Genomic DNA, 14,596 nt, shown 5'->3' on the forward strand with positions numbered 1-14,596 from the left:
GCTACTTAATTAAATCCTCGAGTAAGCAAGTTTTACGCCGTCGTTTTAATCATCGCTTCCTTTGCCAAATACCCTCTGATTTGAAAACCGGATTAGACCGACCGGTTCAATCTAAATCGGTTGAATCGCTATTAGTGAACCGGTCAGAATCGCTGAACCGTTCGAACCAGACTGGCTGAAAACCGGAAAAAACTGGGAAAACGAGGGAAAATCGGGATTTTTGTTTTTTTTTTAAAATAAAAATAAACCAAACAACGTCGTTTGTTAAACGAGCCAAGTCGAACTCGAGTATTGCTGAGCTCGACTCGAACTTGAAAACTTTAAAAATAAGCTCAACTCAACTCAAACTCACAAGCTAAAAATTATCAAGTTCAACTCAAACTCGAAATATATAATATTGAAACTTGAACTCAAAAAGGCTTGACTCAAAAAAAAATTAGAAGCTCGATTGAAGCCTAAAATTCGAGCTTGATTGAAGTGAAAGAATAGTTCACTCAATGTTCACCAAAAGGCTCCATGTTTTTTAATGTCAAATTACATTTATAATTTATAGAAGTTAGTTGTGATGCAACTCTATGTTTCTTAGCAATGTGAGATTGTTTTGTTCTCATATTTTTACTCTTTAGACTTTTGGGATGCTCTTCTATGTTTCTTAGCCATGTGAGATTGTTTTTAAAAAAAAAATTAAACCAAACAATATCATTTTGTTATGATTTTTTTAACCCCAAATTTATTTTTTAATTATAGTTATATAATTATATTTATTATTTAATATGTTTTACCTGAAATATTATGTTGTAGTTAATTCGAATCATTTTGTTTCACTTGATTTTATGGTTTTTAACTTATATATGTGATGACTTGCTTTGAATATGACTTGTGATATAAAAAATTATTTTTTATTAAATATTTTTGGTATTTTTATTTAATTTTTTAAATAATTATGACGTCGTTCGGTTCTTCTGACCGATCAGACCAATTCAACCGATTGAACTAGTGAATCGATAACATGACCAATTCACTAACTGATTTGGTTGTGAAAACCATGCAAATGCCAGTGGCACGTTGAACGGACTCTTCAACAAAAGTTTGAAGTCCATTAGGGAAAAATTCAACGACATCCTATCTTTTGCCAAACACGATTGCACCCGTCCACGTCTTATGATACATTGACAGTTTAAAACTGATTATTTGCATTAAATACCCTTGAGATATGATTTAAACTCTAAATTAATCCCTGAATTCTAAAACCTTGTGATAAATCAGGTATGTTTATTTTATCTTAAGTGTGTTTTAAATATATTTCACATCATTCATGCCATCATAGTTGAGTTATGAATGTCGGGTTTTTAAGCCATTTAAGGAGTTAATGATATTCTTCTAGGGATGAGAAATAAAAAATTTGTTATAAATAGACACATCGAGAATATAATCATAATTATTAAAATTTTGTTTTAATTTTTTTATCAAAATAAACTCTGTTAAATAAAAATCGTTAATTAATTAATAATTAACTCATATTATTGACGTGACTTTTATACATATATTCAATTGATGATATAATATATATCACGTCATCTAAAATGATAAAATGAAATATATAATATCACAAAAAATGATGAAGATGCATGTGTCATGTCAAGAATTAGATACATATAAAAATATTACATCAACAATCAATTAACTGTTTTTATTTAACAATGTATGTTTTGACAAAAAAAAACTAAGCAGGTAAAATGTTCAAAAAAATATGGTGTAAAATAATAATTTGTATAAACCTTAGGCAATGATTTTCTCTTTATGCCTTGAAAATAGGGGTGAGAAAATATCGACTCGAAAAATCGATTTTTTTCGACACAATTCAAAAAAACTCGACTAGAAATGACTTTGAGTTGTAATTTCATAAATTCGACTCGAATCGGAAAAAAATTAAGTTTAAATTTATAAAATACAACTCGAATAATTCAAATTTTTTAGTAATTAGTAGATTAATTTTCAAGTTTGTGTCGAGTCACTCAATTCTGTATGATATATGTATATCACATATGAAATAAATATATATATGTATTGTATTTTTTTAATCAAAAATCACACATGAATGAATTGTTATATATATGTATTGTATATGATCATAAAAAATTATTTAAATTGAAATATTATAATATTATAATATTATAAATATTGATAATTAAATTTAAAAATAAACTCGAAAATTTGACTTGACTAGACTAAAATTTTTTAAAGTCAACTCCGAGTTGTAAAATATGACTCGTAAACTCAAATAACTCAAATTTTTTTAACTCGACTGACTCGATCGAACGTTCACCCTTACTTGAAAATATATTTAATTTTTTTAGAAGTTTAGGATCTATTTTAAAAACTTTAGGCATGGGTTGGTGCAATTAACCCTTTCATGATTCCAGAAGTAACCAAGCTCACCTAAGCCGTAACGTTCCTTAGCTTTCCCCTTGCCTCCTTCGGCTCGTAATAAAGCGCGCTCTCCCCTGCTTTTCTCTCCGTGAAAAGCCCACTTTCTTTCTCTCTCTACGAACAACCTTCTGTTGTTGCAGAGCGTCAGAGAAACCGTAATTTATAGTGTTTCCATTTTTTTCTTTCTAAATTCCATACGATTTTGGATTTAATCGAGATTTATGTAGAAATTAGTTTTGTGATTCGTTTTTCATGGTTGTTTCGATGGTTATTGTTCTGTTGTGTCTCCGAATCGAGAAGTTTACTCTAAAGCTTAATCTTAACCCTCCATTCTAATGACTTGCACCAGCCGTAAATGGCTCGATTTCACTCTCGTTTTCTCCCGCTCTCTGTCTTCCTCTCCTGCACCGTCTTCGTCTTGGCTTCTCCTTCGTCTCTCGAATCGGATTTTTCGATAATTGATTCGGGTTCCGATGGTCTCTTGTTCTATCATGACTACTCTCCTCCGGCACCGCCTCCGCCTCCTCCTCACGCACCGTCGGTATCTTGCACTGATGATCTCGGAGGGGTAGGTTCTCTGGATTCGACGTGCCAGATTGTGGACGATTTGAATCTTACTCGTGACGTGTATATAGTGGGAGAAGGTAATTTCTACATCCTCCCAGGAGTTAGATTCCATTGCCCCATTTTGGGATGTTCAATAACCGTTAACATCAGCGGAAACTTTTCCTTGGGCGAAAATTCGACTGTAGTAACTGGTACTTTCCAGCTCGCGGCTTATAACGCTAGTTTTTTCAATGGCTCGGCCGTGAACACTACGGGATTGGCGGGGGACCCACCGCTACAGACTAGTGGGACACCTCGGGGAGTGGATGGAGCGGGGGGAGGTCATGGAGGACGCGGCGCGTGTTGCTTGTTAGACGATGGGAAACGGCCGGATGATGTATGGGGTGGAGATGCTTATTCGTGGTCATCATTGCAGGAGCCATCCAGTTATGGAAGTAAGGGAGGGACAACGAGTAATGAAGAGGATTACGGAGGTGGAGGTGGTGGCTCGGTAAGAATAGAGATGAAAGAGTTGTTGGAGGTGAATGGCAGATTGTTGGCTGATGGGGGTGATGGAGGGACTAAGGGAGGCGGTGGATCAGGTGGTAGCATCTATATTAAATCTCGTAAAATGTAATGTTTCTCTCTTGTTTATTTTATCGTTTCGTTTTGTGTTTATTTGGCTTATTTAGTTCCCAAAGTTGGTGGTTATCTCGTTTTCTTTGTTTGGCAAGTGAAAGACAGAAATGAGAAATGTCGGGAATAAATATAATGAGTACCAGGTAGCGGACATTTGATACTTAATAGGCTTCTATGTGGTTTTGGCTAAGGTTTGAAGTGTAAAATATTGTTAATCCTAACGTGTTAATTTCTTATTGAAAGCATCGAATTTCTTTGCGTTCTAGACAATGATTTAATAGCTACTTAGTGATGAAAGTCCAACTAGGGTGGTTAGCCCATTGTGATGATGGAATGGACTTCTCTGATGAAACTTCATAGGGGCTGTATTCTTTATCCTATCATTCATACGGGCCAGAGTAATGGATATTGATAAAACACACCTTGGGTCCACTTTTATTTGCTTTTAAACAATTCTTTTACTTCACTGAATTTACTACGTACTGTTGATTGCAAACATGTAATAACGGTGGATATGACTACTTTCAGATTTTGAATTGCACCTCCAATTAAGTCGATGTGGAGAGCTTGAAGCTCTCTCCATTAGTTGTTAGCATTTTTGTTATGTACTTGTTAGGCCATGTAAGTTCATACCTGGGTTAGTGAAACATGTGACTGCTTATGCATAGTACTGACCTATTCTTTTGCTTCAATGGCTGCAGTTTTGAAAATAAATTTCTTTACGTGTAGCTAATCACCTTCTTTCTCTTAGTTATCTGTGGGTTAAATGTCATTAGCTTACCTCAGTATATTTAGGGGTTTTAAATTTTAATGTCAAAGTATCCGTTGTTCTGTGAAGAGCAGGACTGGAAGTGGAAGGTTAAGTGCATGTGGAGGTAATGGTTTTGGTGGCGGGGGTGGTGGAAGAGTTTCAGTCAATGTGTTCAGCAGGCACGATGAACCAAAAATATACGTGCATGGTAAGCCTTTTCCTTTTTTGTTTTTTTCTCTTTTATTATGATTGACCATGGAAAGAAGCTCAGTGATTATAAAGATTAAGAAATTAAGACTTTTTTATTGTCATGGTTTTGTGATTACTTGATTACTTTCTTGTTGCTAAAAGAAACAATTTTCAAAAGATTCACTAGATATTTTAGTGCAGTTTAAGGCAGTTTTTTATGATTATAGTGTTTTTGAGCTAGAGGGATGCCTTCTGAAGGTGTGAGATAAATGAATAAATTTCGTAGTAAATGAACTATTGTTGGATGATAAGCTTGGAAAATAAATTTACCGTTGAGAGCTTTTTGATTTCATCGTTTAATATTTTTTGTTTGTTTTCTAACTTCAGGAGGAGTTAGTCGTGGCTGCCCAGATAATTCTGGTGCTGCTGGAACCCTTTATGATGCTGTTCCCCGAAGCCTTACTGTTAACAATCATAATATGTCAACTGATACAGATACTCTTCTTCTAGAATTTCCTTACCAGCCACTTTGGACTAATGTCTATATTGAAAATAATGCCAGAGCTTCTGTTCCTTTGCTTTGGAGTCGGGTTCAGGTTTGAGAATTTTAAGTTTTTGCTCTTGTTAAGATTTTAAGAAATGTTGATATCATGCAATGCAAACGGCCAACACTCATGATTATTGGTTTGGATCCTTCAAAGTGTTTTTTATGTTTTATTTTTTCTTTTACCGCTGAGCTAATATTAAATTGTGTGTGCGCCTATAAATTTGAAGTTGTCTCTTTAAGTTTCTCCCTCCTTTATAGGTGTAGTTACCATTTCTTGCACTTCCTGTATTACTTATTTTATGATTATGCTTGTAAAGTTTACTGAGATAAAATTAGATTTGGCATGAGGAAGTTAATTTAAGTGTTTGCATCCTATATAGGTGCAGGGGCAGATAAGCCTTCTGAGTGGGGGGGTGTTGAGCTTTGGGCTAGCACATTATGCGTCTTCAGAGTTTGAACTATTGGCAGAAGAACTGTTAATGAGTTATTCTACAATCCAGGTGATGGACTCATCTTCTTACGGCCTTGAACGATATGTATCATTATAGTTACTATTTCATTTGTCGTCTTAAATTCTTGTCATAGTCACATTGCTAAGTTGTTTACTGTTCAGAAAACAGATTACATAGTAGCTGATTTTATTTTAATTGAAGTTTTATCCATATGTTGTATCTTTGTTATCATATATTTCCTCATCTGGCACATTTTAGGTCTGCTAACATGTCTCTGAGTTCTGAAATATCCTTATTGAAGCAGCAGGATGATTTCTAACGGGATGATAAATATATAATCTATCCCAAATGCTTTCTGCTTTTTTCTGCTTTACTTGACCATTCTGCCCTAGTTTTCTTTTTTCCCCATTTATAATATGTTTCTGATATCAGGTCTATGGTCTTTATTTTGTAACCTCTCTGTTTGACTGATATCAGGTCTATGGGGCTTTACGCATGACTGTGAAAATATTCTTAATGTTGAATTCCAAAATGTTAATGGATGGTGGTGAAGACACAACTGTTGCAACTTCATGGCTTGAGTCTAGTAATTTAGTTGTTCTCAAGGTGTTTAATATACTCCCTCTCTATCAATGTTACATGTTTCTCAGAATGTAATAATTCTTGACAAGCTCCTTTCCCTTACCCAGGAATCATCAGTCATTCATTCAAATGCAAATCTGGGAGTACACGGACAAGGTTTATTGAATTTATCTGGACCTGGAGATGAGATTCAGGCGCAACGTCTGGTCCTATCACTGTTTTATAGTATTCATGTAAGTGATTTTTTTTGCGATAATTCATTGTTGTTTTTAGTTCAAAAGTTCATAAATTCTTTTGGCCTATGAATATCTGATTTTATATTATGAGAACATATCGGTTTGGAGGCCAAGCTTAGCGACAATGTCAACTTTTAATGGTTGAATGCCAGTTTTGGGCAATAAGGATATCACTATAGTTTCTACAAGTAACCCGTTATGTTTTACCGCTCTGTCTAAAGTTTCCTATTCCATTTTAATCCATTTGCTCCTTCGGTTTTAGTAAGGAAAATGATTTTTTTTTATTTCCCGTGCTTTACAAAGTTAAGCAAAGTATAAAATTTTCTTATGGGCCCTCTTTGAATGGAGTATGAGTTTGACTTTTGGGTTGTTTCACTTTACATGGAGGATGGTATAGATCATTGTAAATTTTTCTCATGATTCTTAGTTCTGTTGTTGATTTTCCTTGTTGCCATATTCATCTTGCGGGGAAGAATTAAAATGACAGTTCAAAAACACTAGGTCTCGCTGCAGGATTTAGTACTGTATGCTGGGAGACTGTCTCTATTCTCTCTTATTATTAATGGATTAATAATAATAATCTGTTTCAATGAAGGTTGGACCTGGATCTGTTTTACGTGGTCCCCTAGAGAGTGCATCACCTGGTGTTGTGTAAGTTCTGGTTTTGATTGCTTCACCCTTGTATCTGGATTTGCACCCTTATTATCATTTTCTAATAAGAGATTTGAACTGTTATGTTGACTCAATGTTCCTCTTTTTGCGTTTGGCAGTACTCCTAGGCTTTATTGTGGGCGCCAAGATTGCCCCATTGAACTACTTCATCCACCTGAGGATTGCAATGTGAATTCATCTCTACCTTTTACTCTCCAGGTGTTTATTCAGTATAGTCGTGCAGTAATAGTCTAAGAAATATGTTTGTTTCTTCTTATTTAACAGTTTATTTAGTTTAATTTTAGATATGCCGAGTTGAGGAGATCACTGTTGAAGGTCTTATCAAGGGATCTGTTGTTCATTTCCATTGGGCGAGATCTGTATCCGTGCAGTCGTCTGGAGTAATTAGTGCATCTGGAATGGGTATGTTTATCCATTGTGTTTTAGGTTATATTTTATTCACATTCTCATAATATATATGATATATCTAAAACTTAGAAGCAGATGCATTAGCTAAGGTAGGAATTAGATAATTGAGAATTTCCTTCTAGGATTTGGGTGCTTTCTGTTGTAGTGGTTAAGATTTTTGGTTGGGATAAACAATCTGTTGTACTAAGCATTTTGTAATGTTCCTTTATATTTTAATAAAATCCAAGTGCTCTTTTCCCCCTTCTGCTTTTTACTGGAATGCCTTTGGTTTTCTAGTAATTATGAAGGGGATTTTTAACGAGGCCTCCGATTCCTATAAAAAAAAATATATGATATATCTACAAACATGCATGTCCATGTAGAAAATCAACTCCACCAAAGAAAGTGGTCTTTTATACCATTTTAGCATCTCTTATTTGTCTTGAAGAAAAGTAAAGAAAGATGAGTGGGACACTTGTTAAAAGTCATAACTGGATGGACTTCTTTTTGTTCTTGTACAGGATGCATAGGTGGTGTTGGTAGAGGAAATTTTTTAGACAATGGTATTGGTAGTGGCGGCGGCCATGGTGGTAAAGGGGGTTTTGCATGTTATAATGGTAGTTGTGTTGAGGGTGGTATTTCATACGGGAATTCAGAGTTGCCCTGTGAAATTGGTAGTGGAAGTGGAAATGAGAACTCGGCTAATTCGACTGCTGGTGGTGGTGTTATAGGTAAGTTGTTTGCATTCTTTTTGTGGGAATATATTGTTATATTTATGACTCTTTTTTTTTCACATTTAGCAAGGGTTGTCTTAGTGCTGTTTAATTTTGGTATCTGTCTCATCTGAAATGTTTATATGACTAGGTGACATTTTACTGATCATGCTGGGCAACGAGAATTTACCGCAACTAGTTGGTTGATATGCAATTACTGACATACGAACTTTTTCCCATCATCTCTTAAGATTGGTGTATTTTAATTATTTAGCTTTTGGTTTACATTACGAAATGTTGAAAAAGGTTTACTTTTCTTTACATGTCAAAAAGGAGCATGTTTGAGTTGATTGGTCTTAGGCTCCCACACTTCGTTTTTAGGAAGGATGGGTAGGGGGAGGGAAAATGTTTTAACAATGGATGAGATACAAGAATTCAAATGTTATGATTCTCAACCATTAGATTAGAAACAGTTTGTGGTCGTAAATATCAGTAACAGCTACTGCTTTTATTAAGTTTGTCTTAAATGTTAATGAGATGTTATGTCTGAACAGTAATGGGTTCCATGGAGCATCCTTTGCCAAGTTTGTCTGTTGAGGGTGCTGTGAAGGCTGATGGAGAAAGCTATGGAGAAACAATCTGGCACGGAGGGTATTCTGTTTCTAGTGGTTCAAGCATAGCTCCAGGGGGTGGCTCTGGTGGTACAGTTCTTTTGTTTCTTCATACATTGACTCTTGGCAAATCTGCTATTCTTTCAAGCGTTGGAGGCTATGGTAGTTCCAAAGGCAGTGGTGGAGGAGGTGGAAGGATTCATTTTCATTGGTCAGACATCCCCACTGGAGATGTTTACCAGCCAATTGCTAGTGTGAATGGAAGCATCTATGCTAGGTTTGTTTCTAATGTGATATTTTTTTCTTCTTTCGTATATTAAGTTACTAATGGTCCAAAATGTTTGATAACATTTCTATGTCCGTGATATATTGGTCAATCAATGCCCCAGGTGGTGTATGTCCATAAAATGATGCTTTATGATTAATGCTAACAAGCTTCTCAACCCAGAACTTGTAACCTGATTTTAACTTCTTCCTTTTTGTTCTGTTGAGGGCATTAGCAAATAGAAAAATTAAACCTATAAAAAGAAAAATATAAAAATTAATCCAAAGCATGGGCATATATTGATCACGAAGTATCCATTCCCAAATATTATTTCATGGGGAATGTTTTATGGATATGTTAGAAATGCAATGGTTTTATATGTAGTTACTGTTATACAACTCATGAAGTGATTCGTATGCCTTGCTTTATACTTTTCAGAACATTGTAGATTGAATCCTTAAATTGCAAATATGATTGTATAGGATTTGCTTTTGGACTTCTGTGGCAGACTTAAATTACTTATCCGTAATACTATCACTTTTTGGTGCTATGAAAGAGAAAAAGCTGTTAAGTTTATGAATTTACGTTGGCATTTTGGTTGCATTAGTTAGTAGTCCATCCCAATATTTTGTTGTTGCATTGAAGCGCCTAGCTGGACCTATATTTCAATGGAACAGATTTAATAAAAAAAATTGTTAAACAAGCTCTCTGTTACTGGCAGTGCAGTCACTGCTAAAACGAACGACTTCTACTTCATGTTAATGACTTTATGCTTGCTATAGACACTTGTTTATGGAGTTTATCCTCTAGATATCATGGTGATGTTTTGACTGACTTGTACAGGGGAGGATTAGACAGAGATGAGAGTGGTGGTGGAGAAGATGGAACTGTGACCGGTAAAGCTTGTCCAAAGGGGCTGTATGGGACATTTTGTACGGTAAGTTGGCAATTCTGTTGCATTTTGAAAATTTTCAGATCTTTTCATTTGGATTGGAAATTTGTTGTTGAAGCTATAATTTCATCTTAAGCACATGGAACTTTAAAATGTTTAATAATCGAATTAACATTCTACATCAAATGAACTGCTTTCACTTTTCAAGTTTAAATTTGAAAAAATCTATCCAATCCAATTGTGGCCGCCTTTATGGCCAATGGATTTTTTGGACAAAATTTACTTTCTTTGGATAATGTTGTCTGCTAGTCCAAATTGGTTGGAGCAAGTCTACCTTTCCCCTCTTTCTACTAGTATATCCATTTTTTCCCTTTTGATCTGATGAAACCAGTAATACTTTACGCAGTTGAAGTTAACTTTCTGTTTCTACAGGAGTGTCCTGTTGGTACTTACAAGAATGTTAGTGGATCTGATAGTTCTCTCTGTCGTCCTTGCCCTGCTTCAGAGCTTCCCCATCGTGCCATTTATGCTGCTGTTCGAGGTACACTTGCTTGTTGTCAGTGTCATGCAGATTTTATTCGAATAACATACTGCTCTTATACATGCAGTTATTAGATTCTTTTAGTCCAAGTTTTTTTTCTTCCTGTTTTTATTTAGCATATATCAATTCAAAAGCTCCTTCTCCCTTCACAGGTGGTGTTGCCGAAACCCCCTGTCCTTATGACTGCGTTTCAGACATATATCACATGCCACACTGTTTCACAGCTCTTGAAGAGTTAATGTACACATTTGGAGGACCTTGGTTATTTGGTTTTTTACTTTTGGGACTTCTCATCCTCTTAGCACTGGTGCTTAGTGTTGCACGAATGAAATTTGTTGGGGTTGAGGAATTACCTGGTTCGGCTCATACTCAGCATGGCTCTCAGAGAGATCATTCTTTCCCATTCTTGGAATCATTAAATGAGGTTGTATACAAGCTTTCTTTGTATTATTTCATAGAATTCTTGGCCTAATATGCTGATATTTTTGTTCTTAACGATGTATTCCCCCCTCGTTAGGTTATCATTCCCTTGATGTTTACTTTAATTATGCCTTTTATCTCCTATCAGGTCCTAGAAACAAACAGAGTCGAAGAGTCACAGAGCCATGTACACAGAATGTATTTCATAGGTCCTAATACTTTCAGTGAACCTTGGCATCTACCTTGTACTCCTCCAGAAGAAATAAAAGAGACTGTGTGAGTATATTGCTGAGTTTTCTGTTCAGTTGCTTCCCATTCAGCAATATGCAATCTTTGATTGTGCTGCATACTGGATTTTATCAATATTTATTATTTAATTATTATTGTTGCATACTGACTTGATTTCCTTAATCTTGCAGATACGAGGGTGCATACAATACATTTGTGGATGAGATTAATGCAATTGCTGCTTACCAGTGGTGGGAAGGTGCCATTTACACAATTCTTTCTATTCTTGCTTATCCCCTTGCTTTGTCATGGCAGCAATGGCGCCGAAGAATGAGATTGCAACGATTACGTGAGTTTGTACGATCAGAATATGACCATGCTTGCTTACGTTCGTGCCGTTCACGGGCTCTCTATGAGGGGATTAAGGTTTCTATGTGCTTACTCTTTATTTCATTTGTTTAGCTTCTTTCTTTTGGTTTACTTCTCTCAGCAAATCTCATGGTTGTTTTAGCCGTCTTTGCTTCCTTCTTTATCATTTCCTTTTGTAAACCAACGATATTGACATGTCTGAAAACTAAGATGGATGCCTTTTATTTTCCAAACTCTCTCTAGTTTGATTGTAGAACATTCGGTGCTCTTGTTATTATCTGTATTTCTTGGAATTACAGTAACATTCTTCCTATTAATATCATATTATCATGTACCAATACCATCCTAAGTTCTCATCAATTCTGGAGATTTAAAATATTCTGTTCAATTTATGTTTCAAACATGCCCAAGAAATTATTAGGTTATTTATAAATAAAAAAATTAAACACACAAAATTTAGAGGAGTGATTAAATGACTCGTTTACATGATAGACGGATGCTTTGTTCTTGGAGGTGAAAATGCTTACTCCAAGACCAAAGCACGTCATCAGTAGAGCTACTGATATATCTGTCTGTATAGTTGCTTATGAGTGGAAGTAACAAGAACACTTGAAAACTGGGCTTTCAGTTTATAAACATCTTCTGATTTATGCATAAATTATACATATACTGTTTTGAACAGTTTCTTAAATCTTGAACCAAGTGTTGTTAAAACATATTTCTTGTCTATAGCTTCAAACTTGTAATTGTGGTTTTCTGTTGCTGAAGGTCTCTGCAACTTCTGATTTAATGCTGGCCTATGTTGATTTCTTCCTTGGTGGAGATGAAAAAAGAACAGACCTTCCTCCTCGCCTCCCTCAAAGGTTTCCTATGGTTATAATTTTTGGAGGTGACGGAAGCTATATGGCTCCATTTTCGCTTCAGATTGATAACATTCTTACCAGTCTTATGAGCCAGGTTAGTTGTTATATTGTAGCCATTTAGTGGGTATATCTTCAAAATTTTGGTTATAATGAATTTCTGTTAATTGTTGTACCTCTTACAGCTGGTGGCCCCTACTACTTGGTATCGGCTGGTGGCTGGTTTGAATGCACAATTACGCCTGGTTCGCCGTGGATGGCTGAGAGTAACATTTAAGCCTGTCATTCAATGGCTTGAAACACATGCTAATCCTGCTTTGAGAATCCATGGTGTACGCATTGATCTTGCCTGGTTTCAGGCTGCACCTGGGGGTTATCGGCAGTATGGACTTTTGGTGTACTCTATTGAAGAGGAAAATGAACCTATGTCCTTGGAAAATACCAATGGTGGGGTCAAAACTGAGCCACTTTCCAGGTAAAATATGTAGATGTGTGTCATTTTTTGTCTGAGCTTTAGACATTAAATTCCATGTGACCGGTAGTTCGGTATGGAAGTCAATTGGCATATCTTGAGCAGTTATTGAGTGGGGAAAGTGGGAAGCATTAGGCAGAAGGTGTAGGAACTGAAGTTAAAAAGAGTTGTTGCCCTTGTAAGATCTTATTGAAAGAAATCCAAATTGCAGAGTTTTTATTATTTGTATGCATTTGATGGAATCATTTGATGCTTGCTTATATGGAGTTTAACTTTGGTTGGTTAATTTATTTCCTGCAGTGTCAATATCGGATACGTGTCAAATCAATCTGGTTATCCAAGAGAAAATGTGCTATTGACCCAAGGTCACCGAAGCAGTGAAGGCTTTGCAAGACAGAAGAGGAGTTACAACGGGCTTATAGATTCTAACAGCTTAGATAAGCTTGAAGAGAAGAGAGATATCTTTTATCTTCTCTCTTTCATAGTCCAAAACACTAAACCTGTTGGTCAGCAGGTAATTCGCATGAATTTACTAATTATATTAATGTTTACTTGTAGTTATGTACAAATTTATATGTTTCATTTTAACACTCTGTCTATGTATGCAGGATCTTGTTGGTTTAGTGATGTCAATGCTACTTTTAGGAGATTTTAGCTTAGTGTTGCTTACGTTCCTCCAGTTATATTCAATATCGTTGGTGGATGTCTTTCTAGTTTTGTCTGTTTTACCTCTTGGTCTCCTCCTTCCTTTTCCTGCTGGCATAAATGCTTTATTCAGTCATGGAACAAGGCGATCTGCAGGTCTTGCACGTTTTTATGCTTTGTGGAATTTAACATCCTTGATTAATGTTGTAAGTTCCTCTTTAACTTTTTATTTTCATTTTACTTGTAAACATCTTTCTACAGTTCAACTAGTAATGCATTAATTTCAGACGTAATTTTACTTGCGAAAGAGCTAGCAATTGTGAATCTAAATAGCCTTTATCCCCCGCCCTCAAACATGAGAAAATTTATTCATCGATCACTACTATTTGATGGGAAGACGAGTTATCTTTTCTCTTAAAATTTCTTCTCCTTTCATTACGAGTTTCTTGGAGTACGATAAAGTGGTGAACTGTCCTGGTCTGAATGATAATCATCTTCTTCTCATCTTGGCACCAGGGTGTTGTATTTCTTTGTGGGTATATTCACTATAGCAGGCAGTTGTCATCAAGCAAAAAGATCCCGAGCCTTCAGCTATGGAGTTTTAACATGTAAGGCAAACAGGCGTTCTGGGCGCAAGTGAAATTACAGTATGATGACCATTATTTTTCTTTTGTTAATATGGGATGGTTTTGGATGCAGGGATGAAAGTGAATGGTGGATTTTCCCGGCCGGACTGGTATTGTGTAAGCTTTTCCAATCACAACTTATAAACTGGCATGTTGCGAATCTAGAGATTAAAGACCGGTCATTGTATAGTGATGATTTTGAGGTATTTTGGCATAGATGAATGTTAGATATATAGCATTAACAAGGCTCTTCTGTTGAGTCATTTACTGTTTGGTTTTCTGTATCTAATTTTTAGAGTAACAAGTGGTTCCTTGACACAAGTAGAAACTAGAAATAGAGGGTTTAAAAAAGGGTAAAGTGTGAAGATGGCAAATCATTGTTGTAGTTCCAATTTCTCAAGAGCTCTTTCGTATTAATTTTGGGAGCTGCAATGTAAATAAAAGATTTGGGGTTGGCACAAAAAACGTTTTAAATACATTTTAAGACTAATACGAAAATTTTCAAAATAAACACCACATTAAA

General features: G+C 35.6%; 1 protein-coding gene across 2 annotated transcripts; it reads left to right on the top strand.

Annotated features, from left to right (window-relative positions):
• The first annotated feature begins 2,586 nt into the window (after positions 1-2,586).
• On the top strand, positions 2,587-14,450 carry LOC120183614. Of its 2 annotated transcripts, none has more exons than XM_039188288.1 (22): positions 2,587-3,609; positions 4,459-4,574; positions 4,943-5,151; positions 5,483-5,602; positions 6,032-6,160; positions 6,244-6,369; positions 6,968-7,023; positions 7,143-7,242; positions 7,329-7,446; positions 7,953-8,162; positions 8,699-9,032; positions 9,864-9,957; positions 10,345-10,453; positions 10,606-10,877; positions 11,022-11,149; positions 11,293-11,527; positions 12,239-12,427; positions 12,516-12,805; positions 13,103-13,316; positions 13,411-13,653; positions 13,964-14,055; positions 14,147-14,450. In XM_039188288.1, exons 1-22 carry the CDS (start codon positions 2,786-2,788, stop codon positions 14,292-14,294), a joined length of 4,356 nt encoding a protein of 1,451 aa, XP_039044219.1. In that variant the 5' UTR covers positions 2,587-2,785; the 3' UTR covers positions 14,295-14,450. The 2 variants fall into 2 exon arrangements, with proteins under 2 accessions (XP_039044219.1, XP_039044220.1); XM_039188289.1 differs by having other exon boundaries at positions 3,479-3,609; positions 4,454-4,574; positions 14,147-14,445.
• Positions 14,451-14,596: the final 146 nt, after the last annotated feature.

This window comes from Hibiscus syriacus, unplaced genomic scaffold (genome assembly GCF_006381635.1).
Source record: "Hibiscus syriacus cultivar Baekdansim isolate YM2019G1 unplaced genomic scaffold, ASM638163v2 tig00112800_pilon, whole genome shotgun sequence".
Lineage (NCBI taxonomy): Eukaryota > Viridiplantae > Streptophyta > Magnoliopsida > Malvales > Malvaceae > Hibiscus > Hibiscus syriacus.